The sequence below is a fragment of the Ictalurus punctatus genome, chromosome 26 (genome assembly GCF_001660625.3).
Source record: "Ictalurus punctatus breed USDA103 chromosome 26, Coco_2.0, whole genome shotgun sequence".
NCBI classification, from domain to species: Eukaryota; Metazoa; Chordata; class Actinopteri; order Siluriformes; family Ictaluridae; genus Ictalurus; species Ictalurus punctatus.
In genome coordinates this window covers 3,983,827-4,000,736 of record NC_030441.2, presented here as the reverse complement: position 1 = coordinate 4,000,736, position 16,910 = coordinate 3,983,827, and the positions used below count along the sequence as shown (strand labels likewise).

General features: G+C 40.7%; 1 protein-coding gene across 2 annotated transcripts in view; it reads right to left on the bottom strand.

The window, feature by feature from the left end:
- The window catches only part of gpc6a (glypican 6a), a 173,720-nt gene that overhangs the window by 72,999 nt on the left and 83,811 nt on the right, over nt 1-16,910 (bottom strand). For both annotated transcript variants that reach the window (XM_017456826.3, XM_017456827.3), the window contains exon 3: nt 1,549-1,940. In XM_017456826.3, coding sequence (XP_017312315.1) covers nt 1,549-1,940 — 392 coding nt within the window. The remainder of the gene's footprint in view (nt 1-1,548; nt 1,941-16,910) is intronic.

Below are 16,910 nucleotides of genomic sequence, written 5' to 3'. Positions count from 1 at the left end.
ATGTTTATGATGCCGCTGTGTCTCAATAAGAGCATTAATCACTTCCTGACTTCTGAAAAGTCATCAAATGGCTTTGTTTTTCCATCGGCTGCAAGGTGACACCATCAAAAGAGCACCAGCCAATCACACAAAGCCACAACACACACTCACTATCAAAAAGTCCTGGGTCATAGGACGTCGAAATAGCTCCAAACCACAGATAATAGTCACGGCACGTAAGTGGCAATTTGGGACACAGCCACAGGCAGTGTCCAGTTGCCATGGTAACTTTGGCTTACCTAGATCACTAAGACCCCTTGCTAAATTATATGCACCAAAGTGGGACACAGCCTAAAGAGACTGGAGAGACACACACATTCTCTGACATGGCACAGTCATGGGCCACATCTTAAACTGCCTCTAATGTCTAACCAGGATGTCTAAACAGCTTCAAGTCTTCATTGTCTTTAGTCGTTGGTTTATGTGGTGAGCTGAGATGTGGCTGCAGGCCGTGAACATGGCAGACAGGAAAGGTTACATTTTGATATCTTATTCAGCACTAGTGGTGCAATTTGGGACACAGCCATAGAGAAACTGGAACATCATTTATATCAGGTGTTCCTAACTGCTATATTACTGTACTACATAAAAAGTACTCCTCCACCCTAGGCTACTACACTCACAATAATTAGTGAGTTACATACATTTATATTATTTTAGGAAAGTAGTGCATGGTTTGGGACATGGCCCTAGGTAGTCGGTGCATCATTCTGGCATATACACCCTATGTTATATAGCATATACAGAATGAATTACAGGAAGTGCACACTCTGGATCTGCTGTTTTGTGTAGTGTTTAGTATGTAGTTTGGGACATATTTTGCATATCCACATTTATATGCACAGTAATGGACTACGCCCTCTAACCGCTATTACTGCACTGAATAGCCCACCGCATCAGGTCATCATAGGTCATCGTGCCATTTAGAGGTTTTGGGACGCGGCTCACGCAGAGACTCAAATGGCACTTGTTATAAACAGAGTCACAGGCTGTGTCCCAAATCTGTTATTAATGCATTGTTATAGTAGTGCCATGTGTGTGTGTGTGTGTGTGTGTGTGTGTTTCCTCTGATGGTGTGATTGATCATGTATGTGTGTGCTTTGTGATAAAGCAGAGCGCTGATCCATCCCCGCTCCCGCTGCACTAATAAACACCACACTAAAGGTCAGCCTGATAAACAGCAACCTGATTAAATCCTCTTGTGCCCTACTCCCTACACCCTACTCCACTCAGGAAGCAGGAAGTACAAAGAAACCTGAAAACATTCATTAGTCACACACACATGTCCTCCAGGGATGAGTGTCACATAAAACACACCTGATTCAGAGAGTACGAAACAACCAAGAGTGTGTGTGTGTGTGCGTGAGAGAGAGAGAGCGTGTCTTTTTGTCTCTCTGTCTGTCTCACTATCTGTCTTTTTATCAGTCTGTCTGCCTCTCTGTTTATCTGCCCATTCAGCTAGGCTTTCCAGCGAGCAGTAATTGGATGCTGCAGTAAGCTCTGCCTCACCTTGGCCACACGATTGGCCACCTCCCGTCCCACCATGAGTCCCTGTACGAAGGTGCGTGCAGCAGCGAGGGCACGTGTGATCTGGACCTTGAGTTTGCGTGGTGTGTCCCCGAACGGCTTCAGCTGGTCCGTGTACTTGCTCACACACTCTAAATACTCGTCTGTGAAAGAGAACTGAGAGTTCAGCAGCTGGAACATCTTCTCCAGAAGCCTGGCCCAGAAGTCGCCCAGCATCTCCTCCAGGTTCACGTTCCCTCCTGTGTAGTAGCGCCGTAGCTCCGAGAACAGGTCCTCGAAGATCTCCGAGTTTTGCATGAACAGGTTGCCGTAGGTGCGGATGAACATGTGGTTCAGAGACTTCTCCGAGTTGTCCAGCAACTCCAGGAAGAACTCTGCAAGACAAAGAGGAAACTGAATGAATCAAATGGAAAAAACTAGGTACAACATCACATATCTCGACCATAATGCTGAGGGGAATTAAACTTGAGGAGTCCAGCTTGGAGAATCAAACTCAGCGAATCAAATGCAGGGAATTAAAGATAAAGAATCAAAGCCGGTGAATAAATTAGAGGAATGAAAATCTGAGAATCAAACTCTGAGAAACAATATCATGATAGTTCATCTAATGAAAGTTAATTATCTCAAGGAATCAAACTCAGAAAACTTTACCCAAGGAATCAAACTTCTGGAATCAAACTCAGAAAACTGAACTCAAGGAATCAAACTCAGAAAACTGAACTCAAGGAATCAAAATTCTGGAACCAAATTCAGAAATGTGAACCCAAGGAATCAAACTGAGAAAACTGAACCCACGGAATCAAACTTCTGGAATCAAACCCAGAAAACTGAACCCAAGGAATCAAACTTCTGGAATCAAACTCAGAAAACTGAACTCAAGGAATCAAACTCAGAAAACTGAACTCAAGGAATCAAACTTCTGGAATCAAACTCAGAAAACTGAACCCAAGGAATCATACTTCTGGAATCAAACTCAGAAAACTAAACTTAGGGAATCAAACACAGAAAATTGAACCCAAGTTGGGTGTCTTGAGGCACAACAGAAAAGCATTCGCCCTATTGTCTGGAGAACACGAGTTCAAATCCAGACAATGACACAGCCATCCATGGATAGGAGTCCAAGAGAACAAAATTGGCTATGCTTTCTGGGTGGGATGAGCATTCTCTTTGTCCCCTGTCAATCTAATCAAACTAGCCAGTCATGAGTGTCTGTGAGCTCATGCATATGGAAGGGGTTGAGTAGTGCTTTCCTCCATGTGTTCAAAAAGATGCAGTTTATCTTGCTTCACGTATCTCAAAGGAAACATGTGTTCGCATTCACCCTTCTGTGCTGGTGGTTATCGTATGAAAGGGAACAGACTGTAAACCACGCTGAGCTGCACGTGTGCGAAAGATGCTACACTGTATAGTGTATTCACTAAAGCTGTTATTAATGAGTCAGCGCCATGCTGTAAACAAAACTGTGATCCGAGATACGAAGAAAAGACTCTGCCCTGATTACTGATCCTGGTTTTAAAATGATAATTTTATTACATCTTCATTCATATTCATATCCTTTCATCCATTTATAAAAGAAAATATAACAACAGGAAGTGCAGTTAAAATAAAGGGATTAATCAACAGAAGCTGCTGTATGAGTGAGTGATAGCTCTCATTATACACAATGGAGGCATAATTTCCTCTTCAGCTAATTACGTACACACACACACACAGGCTCACATAGTTCCTTATAGTTCCTTAAACACTCCAGTGAGCATACTATTGCATGCATTTCTAACTCATCCCATTTATGCCTGTGTGTGAGACAGAGGGATGAGTTTCTCTGCACCAGAAGCATCTCCACCTTATTTTCTTCCTTCACACTAATCGCTTGTCTACACCGCTGGCATTTTGTGTTGCACATGTCATACACACACACATACACACACACACCCCAATGGCAGCTCCTCAGATCATGCCTTGTTGCCCCCTCCAAATCCCCAACATAGTGAGAACAGATCAAAATAAACAACAAAATACAACATTACTAATGCATTAACTCTACAGTACACACACACACACACACACACACACACACACACACACACACACACACACACACACAAACCTTTATAAAGAGAGTGAAGGACAAACATCACAATCTGTATTCAGAGAGATAACTTACACACACACACACACACACACACACACACACACACTGTGTATGATCTAAGCGTGAGTAAATTATAAATGATTTGCATATAAATTAATAATATAAAAATCACAGTGAGCTGGTGTGGATGTGAAATAGTGCTGTATCAGCAATATGGAATTCAACAGATCAGCAGATCAGTTACACGAGCACTTCAGTACTTCCTGTTTCTTCTTTTCCCAGCATGCACTGCATCACAGGTGTTCTTCTAATGAGTAATCTACCTTACATGTCTATTACCAAACACTCTATCTATCTATGTATCAATCTGTGTGTGTGTGTGTGTGTGTGTGTGTGTGTGTGTGTGTGTGTGTGTGTGTGTGTGTGTGTGTGTGTAATTAATAGGCCCTGTGTGTGCTAAATGAGAGTGGGGAAAGGCCATTACTTATATGTCACCTGCACTCATGTCAGTTGTCATGACTCTAATAGACACACAAGCCACCAATCCAGCATCACATCCACTCCCCATATTCAATACAATTATCCACCCCGGCATTAACCCCAATACACAAACAAACTAAACCAGAACCCACCTCCAAGTTAACCCCAAATCCACCTCCAAAGTAACCCCGAATCCAGCTCCAAATAATCCATAATCCACCACCAAATTAACCCCCAATCCACCACAAATGAACCCCTAATCAACTCCCAAATTAACCACTAATCCACTCCCAAATAAACCCTAATCCATCTAAAAATTAACCTTTAATCCACCTCCAAATTAAGCCCTAATCCAATTTAGATTAACTTTTAATCCACCTCCAAATTAGCCCCTAATCCATCCTAAATTAACAGTTAATCAACCCCCAAATTAATTCCATATCCACCTCCAAATAGTCCATAATCCACCACCAAATTAACCCCTAATCCACCCTCAATGAACCCCTAATCCACTCCCAAATAAACCCTAATCCACCTCCAAATTATCCCAGAATCCAACCTTAATTAATCCCTAATCCCCAAAATTAACCTGCAATCCACTCACAAATTAGAACAAAATCCACTGCAAATTTCCCCTCATATGAAATCACAAACCAGACATAAACCTTTACCAGAGATTAAACCCTACTGCTTAAATTTAAACCTGGACCAAAATTCTGATTAAATGCTAAATTCTGATTTACTCTGATCTACAACAAGACTAAGCAATGATTAAACCATGTTTTAACCTGGATTAAAACCAATTCAAATCCTGACAACAGTATAGCTAAAACATTTATAACTCTTGACTTAAACCTGATTTAACCTCAATCCTGAATAAAACCAGATTAAACTGTAATTAAATCAATTTACATTTATGGCATTTGGTTGACAAATTTATGAGAGTGACTTACAGAAATGCTCTGAAGTCCCTATAATAAATTAATACCGGTTCATTAGGTCAGGGACTAAGAGTGTCATCAGTCTAAAATCTCTGTGTTGGAGATTAGCATAGTATGAAAAACACACAAGATAACAAAGTGCAAATTTAAGTTCTTGATGGAGAGTTAAGTCTTCAGTTGTCACTTGAAGACAGACTTTGCTGTTCGGACTTCTATTGGAAGTTCATTCCACCACCTGGGTGCCAGGGCGGAGAAAAGTCTCGATGCCTTGAAGTCTTCCTTGTACCCTGAGAGAAGATGGGCCCAGTTGAGCAGTGCTAGTGGATCAGTGGGAGCATGGTGCAGTGCGGGGTTTGATAAGGTAGGTGTGCTTTAAGGTAGGAGGATGCTGGTCTATTTTGGCTTTGTAGGCAAAGATCAGTGTTTTAAATGTGCTATGGTCAGCAACAGGAAGCCAGTGGAGGGAGCGTAGCCATGGAGTAGTGTGGGAGAACATGGGAATGTTGAGAATGTTCTGGATCAGTTGCAGAGGCTGAATGATGTGAAGAGACAGACATGCAAGGGACTGAACGAGCACCTGAGTGGCTTCTGTGGATAGAAATAGCTGGATCCTTTGAAGTTCTGAAGGAGAACCTTGCATGAGCATGTCAGTTTAGCAATGTGAGGCTACAGGGAGAGTTGGTTGTCCATGGATACCCCAAGGTTGCATGCAGTGACAAATGTTAAGATCTGAGAATTGTCCAGGAAGATCACAAGATCTCCACATAGGGGATGCATCACCAGGGATGAACAGCAGCTCAGTTTTTCTCAGATTAACTTTCAACTGATGGGTAGTTGAGATCCTTGTAGAACAATGAGAGTCTGAGGGAGGAAAGGAAAGGATGAGTTGAGTGTCGTCAGCATAGCAGTGGTATGAAAACCCATGTGAGGATATGATCTCACTAAGAGAGCTAGTATAGAGAGAGAACAGAAGAGGACCAAGCACTGAGCCTTGTGGGACACCAGTGAAGGGTCTGTATGGAGCAAAATGTGGATGTTGTGTCAGGAATTCCAAGAGGGTCTTGTGGTTGACTGTACAGAAAGCGGCTGACAGGTTGACGCGGACGATGACTGAGGACAGTTTAGTTCAGTGACGGCCACAAGAAGAATTTCTGGATAAAATAATTTTGATTAAATAATTGCCCGCAATTAAACTGTGACTGAAAACCAGTACTAAGGCCTAGAATAAATTATGACTAAACTGAAATAGGATTTATTAGATTATGTTAGTCAAGGATTTAGTCTGTTCTAAAGGAAGACTGACCCCTTATAAGGCTCTGATTTATCATGGACTCAACCCTGTCCTGTAGAGGAGACTCTATAAACACCCCCCCACCCCACCCCACACACACACACACACGTTTCCTCTGTTAGCATGATTAACAGCAGGCCAGTGTATGCGTGATGGGAATGGAGGGTCGACATCTGGTCACGCCGCGGAGTCATGAATCAGAGCCTCAAGGCCGTGTGTGTGTGTATGTGTGTGTGTACATGGTTCGCTCAACCTGAACACTGACGGTTATTACTTGTGTGGGTATTTTAACATTACTGGCCGGAGCTCCAATATCAGACGACCAAAATTCTACAGAGAGAGAGACAGAGAGAGAGAGAGAGAGAGAGAGAGAGAGAGAGAGAGAGAGAGAGAGAGAAAGACAGAGTCAGATTGTGGGGTTGGAAGAGGAATTCAATCAATAGAGTAGGATTTCAGATGGGAAACAATGTGATGGAAACCTCTCATACGTTATTTAAAACCACTAATGTTGAGCAAAACGCTGTACGGTGAAGCAGTGTTAACTTCAACCGTCTCACACTAGTTAGTCAGTGTTCGTTTTACGGTATCTTTTAAGGTCCCCTCTCAGCGAATATTAGCTACATGGCATCTTCACCATTTTGGATGTTTTGCTCCACACGGTGAATTGCTAGCGTGTCATCTTTCCACGCCATATTTATACAACGCTTATGTACATTTTGACAGCATCAACTGTTTTCGCCTTTTTTTGAAGCAAAAACACACCCTGTCACTGTGTGGCTAGCTCAGGAGCGTGACAGGAAAATGACATTAGCACAGCATTAGCATGAATCGGGTTAGAGTAACTGAGTATGACTCATCACGCTTCAGCCTTTAGTGCTTCTCCTCCCCGGGTTTAAACGTCTTTCTAAACTCATTCACGCCATTTACAGCATTCACAATCGATTCTGTCCATCCACACACACACACACACACACACACACACACGTATGCACGCACACGCAAAAGAGCCAGAGAGAAAATTTTACTTTATAGGAATAATGAATGTGGTTATTAAGGGGTTGACCCTTCGACTTCCATCCCTGTGTAGGGTGTAGGGTGTAGGGTGCAGACTAGTCTGCAGTACATAGTGTAAAAGAGGAAACATGCACTACAGAGTGATGGATCTGAGGCTTTATCCAAGCCCATTGATCCGTAACTAATGTGAAAGCTGACACGCTACAGCGCTAATCAGTGCTTGCGTTCTGAGCTAATGATCACTGGAGCTCATGACAGATGAGTGTGCACAGGCATGCGTGTGTGTGTGTGTGTGTGAATATAAAACCATCTTTTGATAAGATTACATAACAAGGAAGAGTATACTGAGTGTAATGGAGCGTTCATATGAAACATGAATTTCATCATGGGAAGATGAACACTTGTTGCTGGGCAACCAGGAAGTATTTAAGCAAGCAGAAGCTACTTAGCGGCCCAGGTTAAAGGATGACCTAGCCAGCATGTACGCACAGTGCGAAGTCAGAGTGGAAAAGGAAATGAGACAGAACCGTCAACAACGTTTACCTCGGCTGTGTTAGTAAATTGCTAAAGAAAGATAAGGAGAGCATGTGATTACACTATAATTACGTTTTGACCTCTAAACCAACGTATGTAAAATGGTAAATAAACCTTAGCGGTTCCAAAGCACTTTACACTGTGTCTCATTCACCCATTCACACACACACTCACACATCAATGGTAGCAAAGTTGCCATGCAAGGTGCTAAACTTGGGAAACTTGGGGTTCAGCATCTTGCCCAAGGACACTTCGGCATGTGGGGTCATGTGGGCCGGGAGTCAAACCTCCAACCCTACGATTAGTGGACAACCCGCTCTACCACCTGATTCACAGCCACCCAATGTAGGCTTTTGTCATAATAAATACCATTGACATAGCATGAACTCGGACATTAGCTTAGCTAATCAGGTGGCAACCAAGACATACTGTAATATAAAACAGCCCACATGATCGCTCACTATAGCAGACATAACAGTATGTATGTAGTGAAGTGACTCGAGGAAAAAGAGGTCGCAAATGACCGAGTTTATCGATTTAGGAGCTGACACACAGCCGTTAAGTGTTAAACTTAAAGGCATGGTGATGGTGTAAACAAGCCAGAATTTCAAAATCAGAACATCACTGAGTTGGGAAATAATTAAGAAAAGTTCAAGTTAAACTTAGTTTCTACCACAAAACCTGTTTGGTCATGTGAAGTCTGTATTTCTAACAAGATTAATTTACATGTCACGCTTTAATACTTTTATCCAAATATTAGCTAGATAACAATTCTCACATAGGAGCAGCATACTGTATTTTCCCTCATTTTCATAACTTGACCGAGAGCTTGTTGAAACATCCCTTTTAATTGCATTTTTACAGCATGTGTAACGGGGCTTCTGTTGTTGAATAAATTCCTTATATCTAGGTTCCACACGGACCAATTATTCTCTCCATTCTGATAACAGCATCCCTCATAAGTCTACAAACTCTCACTGAGGGGGGAGGGGGGGAGGCTTGTTGGCTTAACGTGTCGAATACTTTATTAAATAACTACAGGGCTTTAATTCCGCAAAGTGGATTGTTGAAAGCAGAAGTTTCATTTCTGTTGATGAAGTTGGTGGACTGTTTTATATAAAGTGTCATCTTAATAAAGTGAAAGTATAACGTTTTGTCTACCATATAGCTTGTAAAGCAATCAAAGTAAGAACAAATTGAATGCTGGAACTTTCTTACGTTCTTAGTGTAATACATCTAAAGCAAAAATAACCGTAGTGTTATTATTGTTGTAAAACTTCATTATCTACTTGTTTGGATCCCAGGTATATGAGATATCTAACTTTAAAATTAAGTAAGTCCAGGCAGATACGAGACGGAACTATCCAGAACAAAGACATTTAACTCGGATGTGCTGATAAATTATGAAGAAAAAACACATTCATGGCTTCAACCATATTAAAAAAACAACAAAAAAAACAAACTTAATGTCTTTCGATTTGTCAAGTACGTTAGAAAACGTAGACTTCCGAGTTTCTGAATCCCAAAAGAGGAGGCTGTTCATGTGGAAGTTTCTCATAAAAAAAAGAACAACAAAAAAAATAAAACAAAGATGAACACAAACATTTTTGAGTGAAGAATATAAATCTGAGAATGGGATTCGGAATTCGGAGTTCGATGGAGTAGGACGCGAAGTTGGAGGCTCCTGCTGATTTCGATTAAAATTGTAATTAATTTGCGTGTTTGGGTCATACAATATATTTTGACTTATTTTACTCTGTTTCCTTGTTTGCAATTTTAACTTTGTGGTATGTTAAAATGTCCGGAAAGAACACGAAAACCCGTGGTAGCATTCAGACACGACTGAGGCCAAGTGTGTGCGCCGTGAGCAAGTCCCCCTCTCCCCCTGTATCCACATCGCCGAGCGGTGACCCTGACTTCGCCGCACTCAGGCTTGAGCTGCTGGCTTTACTGAGGAAGGACATCGCCGATATTTTTAAAAAGGAGCTCCAGAAGCTCCAGGAGACTCTCGGGGGTGCGCTGTCTACTATCCCGCTTGACCTGCAGGCCGTGAAAACACAGCTGGCTAGTGATAAAGTTGCTACCGAGGTTACCATATCAACACTGAAAGGTACTGTTGGGGAAATGGAGCAAGCGCTCTCCGGTTGCACCGATGACATAGTTCATATGAAGACTACTATCGAGTCTCTCACTGCGACCGTGACTCAATTAGAGAATAAATGTGAGGATTTGGAGTTGAGGTCATGGCGCAATACCGTTAGGATAGTGGGAGTTCCAGAGGGCCCTGACACCTGTACAACTGCTGCTGTAGCGGCCTTGTTAAAGGAGGCATTTGGTCTGGAGAAGGAGCCGGTTTTGGACCGGTCCCACCGGACCCTTCAGCCGAAGCCCAAGCCTGGTGAACGACCACGAGCTATTGTGTGCAGATTCCACTATCACAGTGACTGTGTTAACATTACGCCGTGCGAGAGAGATCCAGCAGATTAAAGCGTGGGATTTGACCATCTCAGTTTTCCCTGACTACACAGCCAAGACAGCCCGGGCCCGGGCCGCATTTAACGAGGTTCGGCGTCAACTTCGTGGTATTGAGGGCGCTCGCTATGGAATACTTCACCCAGCTCGGCTTCGCATTACATATAACGGTGTTCAGAAGGACTTTATTTCAGCGGAGGAAGCAGGAGACTATGTTAAACTCTTGATATCGGGGTGAACTGCATCATCTACACAGCGGAGTCGTGCCTCGGCCTTCCAGCTCTACAGAATTCGGATTCTTATTGAAGATATTATCGTTGCATTACTCCACCTAGATTTTGTGGACTTACTCCTCTTAAAGTTGCTTCTATATTAATGTGCTTCTCTGTTTTGAGCCTCTGTCCGGGTTAGAGTTTCTGTTTATTTAATTTTATTAGTGTTATCTCCTCGGCTTTACGTGCTACATTGTTATATTATTTGTTACAAGTCTTTAAAAGGTAAGGACATTATATTTATTATTGTGTGCAGACTGTTTATCAGACTTGGTAATTTTGTTGGTTAGTTCAGCTTACTCTCCAAGTTGTTTTCACATTGTGGACAACGTTCGGTTTTTGTAGGATACACTGCTGTCTCATTTGTTTATGGAGACTTTGGGTGTGTGTGTGTGTTTGGAGGATTGTGAGAGTAAGCAGAACATGCCAATGCTTTGAAGGATGTAATGTTATTTAATTGCGAATCTGTTTTTAGAGGATTTAAACCTAACATGGTGAACAAATTATATTATAGAATTCAGGCAATTTTACTGGGGTTATCTCATACAGTGTAGCAAGTAATAATCTGGAAAGACCTTTGTAATATCACAGTCTAAAACTGGATTTAAAGAGAAGCAAATCAGTAAATCAATCACATGTAAATGAATCATATGTAAATTAATCACATGAAAATGTATCACTTGAATATGAATCTCATGAATATGAAGCTCATGAAAATGAACCATATGAAAATGAATAAATAAATTAAAGACAAAAAAATTATAAATCTGAGAGTGAATGTGACAATGCAAATAGGAGATGCGTGTGAATCTGATATCATACAGTGGTGCTTGAAAGTTTGTGAACCCTTTAGAATTTTCTATATTTCTGCATAAATATGACCTAAAATATCATCAGATTCCTAAAAGTAGACAGCATGAACCCAATTAAACAAATGAGGGAAAAATATTATACTTGGTCATTTATTTATTGATGAAAATGATCAAATATTACATAACTGTGAGTTGTAAAAGTATTTGAAGCTTTGCTTTCAGTATCTGGTGTGACCCCCTTGTGCAGCAATAACTGCAACTAAATGTTTAGGGTAACTGTTGATCAGTCCTGTACATCGGCTTGTTGGAATTTTATCCCGTTCCTCAGTACAGAACAGCTTCAACTCTGGGATGTTGGTGGGTTTCCTCACATGAACTGCTCGCTTCAGGTCCTTCCACAACATTTCTATTTCTATATTCTATTAAGGTCAGGACATTGACTTGGCCATTCCAAAACATTAACAAATAACAGTTCACAGACAGATGTCCTGACATTTTCCTTAAGAATACTCTGGTATAATTCAATGATGGAAGCCGTCCTGGCCCAGATGCAGCAAAACAGGTGCAAACCATGATACTACCACCAGCATGTTTCAAAGATAAGGTTCTTATGCTGGAAAATCAATTTTCCTTCTCATTTAAACCCAAAAGTTCTATTTTGGTCTCATCTAGCCACAAAATTTTCTAATAGCCTTCTGCCTTGTCCATGTGATCTTTAGCAAACTGTAGAAAGGCAGCAATGATCTTTTTGAAGAGTTCTGATGGTGGGCTCATAAACATTAACATGTTAGAGAGGCCTTTAGTTGCTTAGAAGTTATCCTAGTTTCCTTTGTGACCTCGAGGACTATTACGCATCTTACTCTTGCAGTGATCTTTGGTGGTCGATCACTCCTGGGGAGGGTTACAATAGTCTGGAATTTCCTCCATTTGTACGCAATCTGTCTGATGGTGGATTGGTGGAGTCCAAACTCTAACCTTTTCTAACCCGATGAACATCGACAATTCTTTTTCTGAGGTCCTCAGAAACCTCCTTTGTTCGTGCCATGATACACTTCCACAAACATGTGTTGTGAAGATCAGACTTTGATAGAGCCCTGTTCTTTAAATAAAATGGATGACTGATTGTCATCCCATTGATTGAAAAAACCTGACTCTAATTACTGCTCAAATGAACTGCTAATCCTAGAGGTTTACATATTTTTGCTACTCACGGATATGTAATATTGGATCATTTTCCTTAATAAATAAATGACCAAGAAAAATATTTTGTCTCATTTGTTTAATTGGGTTCTCTTTGTATATTTTTAGGACTTGTGTAAAAATCTGATTATGTTTTAGGTCACATTTATCTTTAACGTCTTTCGGATGAGACGTTAAACCGAGGTAAAAAAAAATCCCATTACACTTCTCGTTAAGAGTAGGGGTATAACCCCCGGTGTCATAGCGAAATTCCCGCATTGGCCCTTATCTAGCATAGCCTCCTAATAATCTCCATCCCTGAATTGGCTACATCACTCTCTTCTCCGCTCCACCAATAGCTGGTGTGTGGTGGGTGTAAAGGCGCACTATGGCATCCATGTGGATGCTACACACTGGTGGTGCTTGAGGAGATTTTCTCCATACAATGTAAAAGCGCTTTGAGTGTCTAGAAAAATGCTATATAAATGTAACTGTAACTAACCAACATTTATGCAGGAATATAGAACATTCCAAAGGGTTCACAAACTTTCAAGCATCACCGTATATCTATAGCACGGCATGAAATTAGCGTGTCGTGTGTTTGTGTGTGTGTGCGTGCATCAGTGCGGGGTAGGGGCCTAGCTTTAGGAACTGGCCCCCATTTACTCTTGCTTATTTGAAAAGGTTTTTATATGAGTCCTAAGACTAAGCTTATCATTATTATCAGGGTAAGAGTTATCATAATTTAGCTTCATTTATACATATGACTTAAAATTCCTCTGAGAAATACTGTCAGGTTAGCTCATGTTAACTACGTAGCTAATGTAAGTGGTGACGCTTGGGAAGAGTTATGAATATGACTTCAAATTCCACTCAGAAATGCTGTCAGGTTAGCTCACGTACTAGCTAGCATTAGCAGTAAATATTTATAAACATTTATGAAACTCCTGTCAGGTTAACTTATGTTAGCTAGCTTACTAAAATGAACACTGACAATCATGAACATTTATGAATACAGCGAATGTAAACGATCTAGCTAAAATTAGCGATGAAGAACACATGAATGTCACTTAAAAGTTATCTTGGAAATCCTGTCAAGTTAGCTAATGTTAATTATCTATCTAATATGAATAGTGAAGATTATGAAAACCTATGAAGATGACTTCAAATTCCTTTTAGAAATCCTGTCAGGTTTGCTCATGTAAAAAGCATACTAGCATTAACAGTGGCATTCATAAGAATTTATTATATAGCTATTTTATTAAAACGTTTATTTATTGACATGTAAACATTTATTAAAATTCTGTCAGGCTAATATATGTTATGATAGCTAACTAGCATTAACAGAGGAGCTCATGAACATTTATGAACCAGCTAACATTAGGAGTGAAACTAATGAACATTTATAAAAATGACCTTAAATTTCTCTCAAGAATCCTGTCAGTTTGACATACGTTAGCTAGCTGGCTAACATTAGGAGTGAAGCTAATAAACATTTAGCTAATGAACATTTATAAATATGACTAAAATTCTCTCAGGAATCCTGTCAGTTTAGCACTTGTTAGCTAGCTAGCTAATGAACATTTATAAATATGACTTTAAAATGCTCTCAGGAATCCTGTCAGCATAAGTGTAGCATATGCTAACTAGCTAGCTAACATTTGTAGTCAAGCTAATGAACATTTCCTAAAAATGACTAAAATTCTCACAGGAGTCCAGTCAGTTGAACATTTGTTACCTAGCTAGCTAACATTATGAGTGAAGCTAATAAACATTTCTAAAAATGAATCAAACTCTCTCAAGAATCCTGTCACTTTAGTGTATGCTAACTAGCTAGCTAACATTACGAGTGTAGCTTATTAACATTTATGAACATAACCCTTCAAAAGTAGCACTCTTTATTTCCCCTCCACAGTGGCTGTTAGTCACTTCTCAAGACTGTGGATGGACAAAGAGTCTCTCAGGCCTATTTCCCACCCTCTCTTATTTCCATATATGGATCAATGACCCGCCCACATTTCCATCTATGAACTCAAAGACATGCCATATTTCTATTCTACCTAATAAAGTCAGATGGAGTGTTATTGATACAACTTCAATTATAACCTCACCCTAACCACACCATTACCTGGAGAGAGAGAGAGAGAGAGAGAGAGAGAGAGAGAGAGAGAGAGAGAGAGAGAGAGAGAGTGTGTTTGTGTTATGGACCCGAAGCTCAGTAACAGAAAGACTTGTGTATAAGATACCGTCTACGGCTCATGTGTGAAGTTCTCCTCTCTTTTACTAATTGCTAGCTGCTGTGTGATCTCTTCATCACTCTCAAACTCATTAAGCTCTGAAGGCCCCGAGCTGGCGGTTGCCAAATCCTTGCGTCTCGCCCCTGTTGTTGTTTACACGCAGGCAGTGATTCATTACCTGAGGAGGAAGTGACAGCTGTGTGCGCACAGACGCGAGCCAATTATGCAGATTCTGTTTTGCTCGTTACAGATTGCCGGGCCGGGCGGACGGGCGGTCTTCAGAGACCACCGCGCTCTTTTCATTCTCTGTGTTCTCCACGGTGGCTGTTAGTCACCGGCCGGTGGAGTGCGAACTTCAAAAGTTCGTCTAATGGACAGAGTCTCACAGGGGTAAAGAGCCAAGGAGCGAGAACACAAACTCCCAGTCAAACTCAGAGTCGGAGTGAACAGAGTGAACTGCTCCATATTCAACAGAGCGGGAAACAAAAAGCCAGATAAAGAGTAATGAGAACAGAGAAACGGAAGAGGGAGGACGGGAGGAAATGGACAAAAAAAGGTAAAATGAGAGGAAAAAAACAAAAGATAGAGTGTGGCTCCTTCTAACAGTTCAAAATGCCCACTTAAGGTATTGAATCCAAGCATGTCCAATCCAATTGACGCGCGACTCAATGAGACGCTTGAAACCAAGTTAATACATGATAAAGACACGGTTAAAGACTAGTGCGCTCCCTCGGCTCTACGGCTTCGTCAGCTGCTGATGCAGAAGTGAAACTTACGGTCCTTATTAAAGTGTTACTCAATCAGAGGAGGGCAGCTGTTTGAGGCACCTGATACATTTAGAATGTTCTATACAGGAAACACACGTACAACACAAGCAAAGGCACAAAACATCACCAACACACAGCAACAACCGATATCAACAAAATCCTCCTTTAATCTACTGGAAGGGTTTAAAAAAAAACAAGCAACAGAAAGAAAGAAAGGAAACGAAAAAGGTGAGAAGAAAGAAAGAAAGGAGAAATGGTTTAAGGGATGAATCAGGTAAAACATGGAAGGAAGGAAAAGGAACAAGATGAAACAAGTAAGAAGAAGAAGAGCAAAGCTGAAAACAAAAAAATGAAAAAGAAAGGAAACACAAACTTAAGGGGGAAAGAAAGAAAGAGAGAAAAGTGAAAGGTGAAACAAGACGAAAAAGAAGGAGGAAGGAATGAAAAGAAAAAAGTGAAACAAGGAAAAAGAAGAAGAAGAAAGAAAGATTTGAGGGAAGAAATGTATGAAACAGGAAAGGGAGGAAAGAAAGAAAAATCGAAGAACAAAACAAAAAAGTAAGGAAGAAGGAAAGGAAGAAAGAAAGGAATACAAAAAGGTGAGAAGGAAGAAGAAAGAAACGGTTTGAGAGATACAAGCAAGGAATGAAAAGGAACAAGGTGAAACAAGTAAGGAGAAGAAGAAGATCGATAGATAGATTGATTGATTGATTTGAGGGAAGAAATGTGTGAAACAGGGAAAAGGGAAACAAAAATGGATGAAATAAACAAAAAATTAAGAAAGAAGGAAAGAAAAGAAAAAGATGAAACACGAAAGAAAGAAAGATGAAGGAATGTAAAGGAAAAAGTGAAACAAGGGAGGTGAGTAAATAAATGAAGAAAGAAAGAAAGAAAAGTTTTAGGGAAAAAATGTGTGAAACGGGGACGGGAGAAGAGAGAAAGAAAAATCGAAGAACAAAACAGAAAAAAAAAATAGGGAGAAAAGTTATGAGGGATGAAAAGTTGTTAGTGAAAAGGAGATAACAGAAAAACTAGGAGAAAGAAACCAAAAATGTTAAGATAGAAAGAAAGAAAGACAGAGGGATGTGCGCTGGAGGAGAGCAGTTAAGAGATATGAGGCTGCACTGTTCCTGTTCCACAGCCGCTGTGCTGAAAGTGCTAACTGTAATAAACCTGTGCGCTAATGATTTCTTTACCTGACCAAGCGAAATGGCGCTCAGTTAAACTGATGTGAGAAACGTGCGGTCACTCAG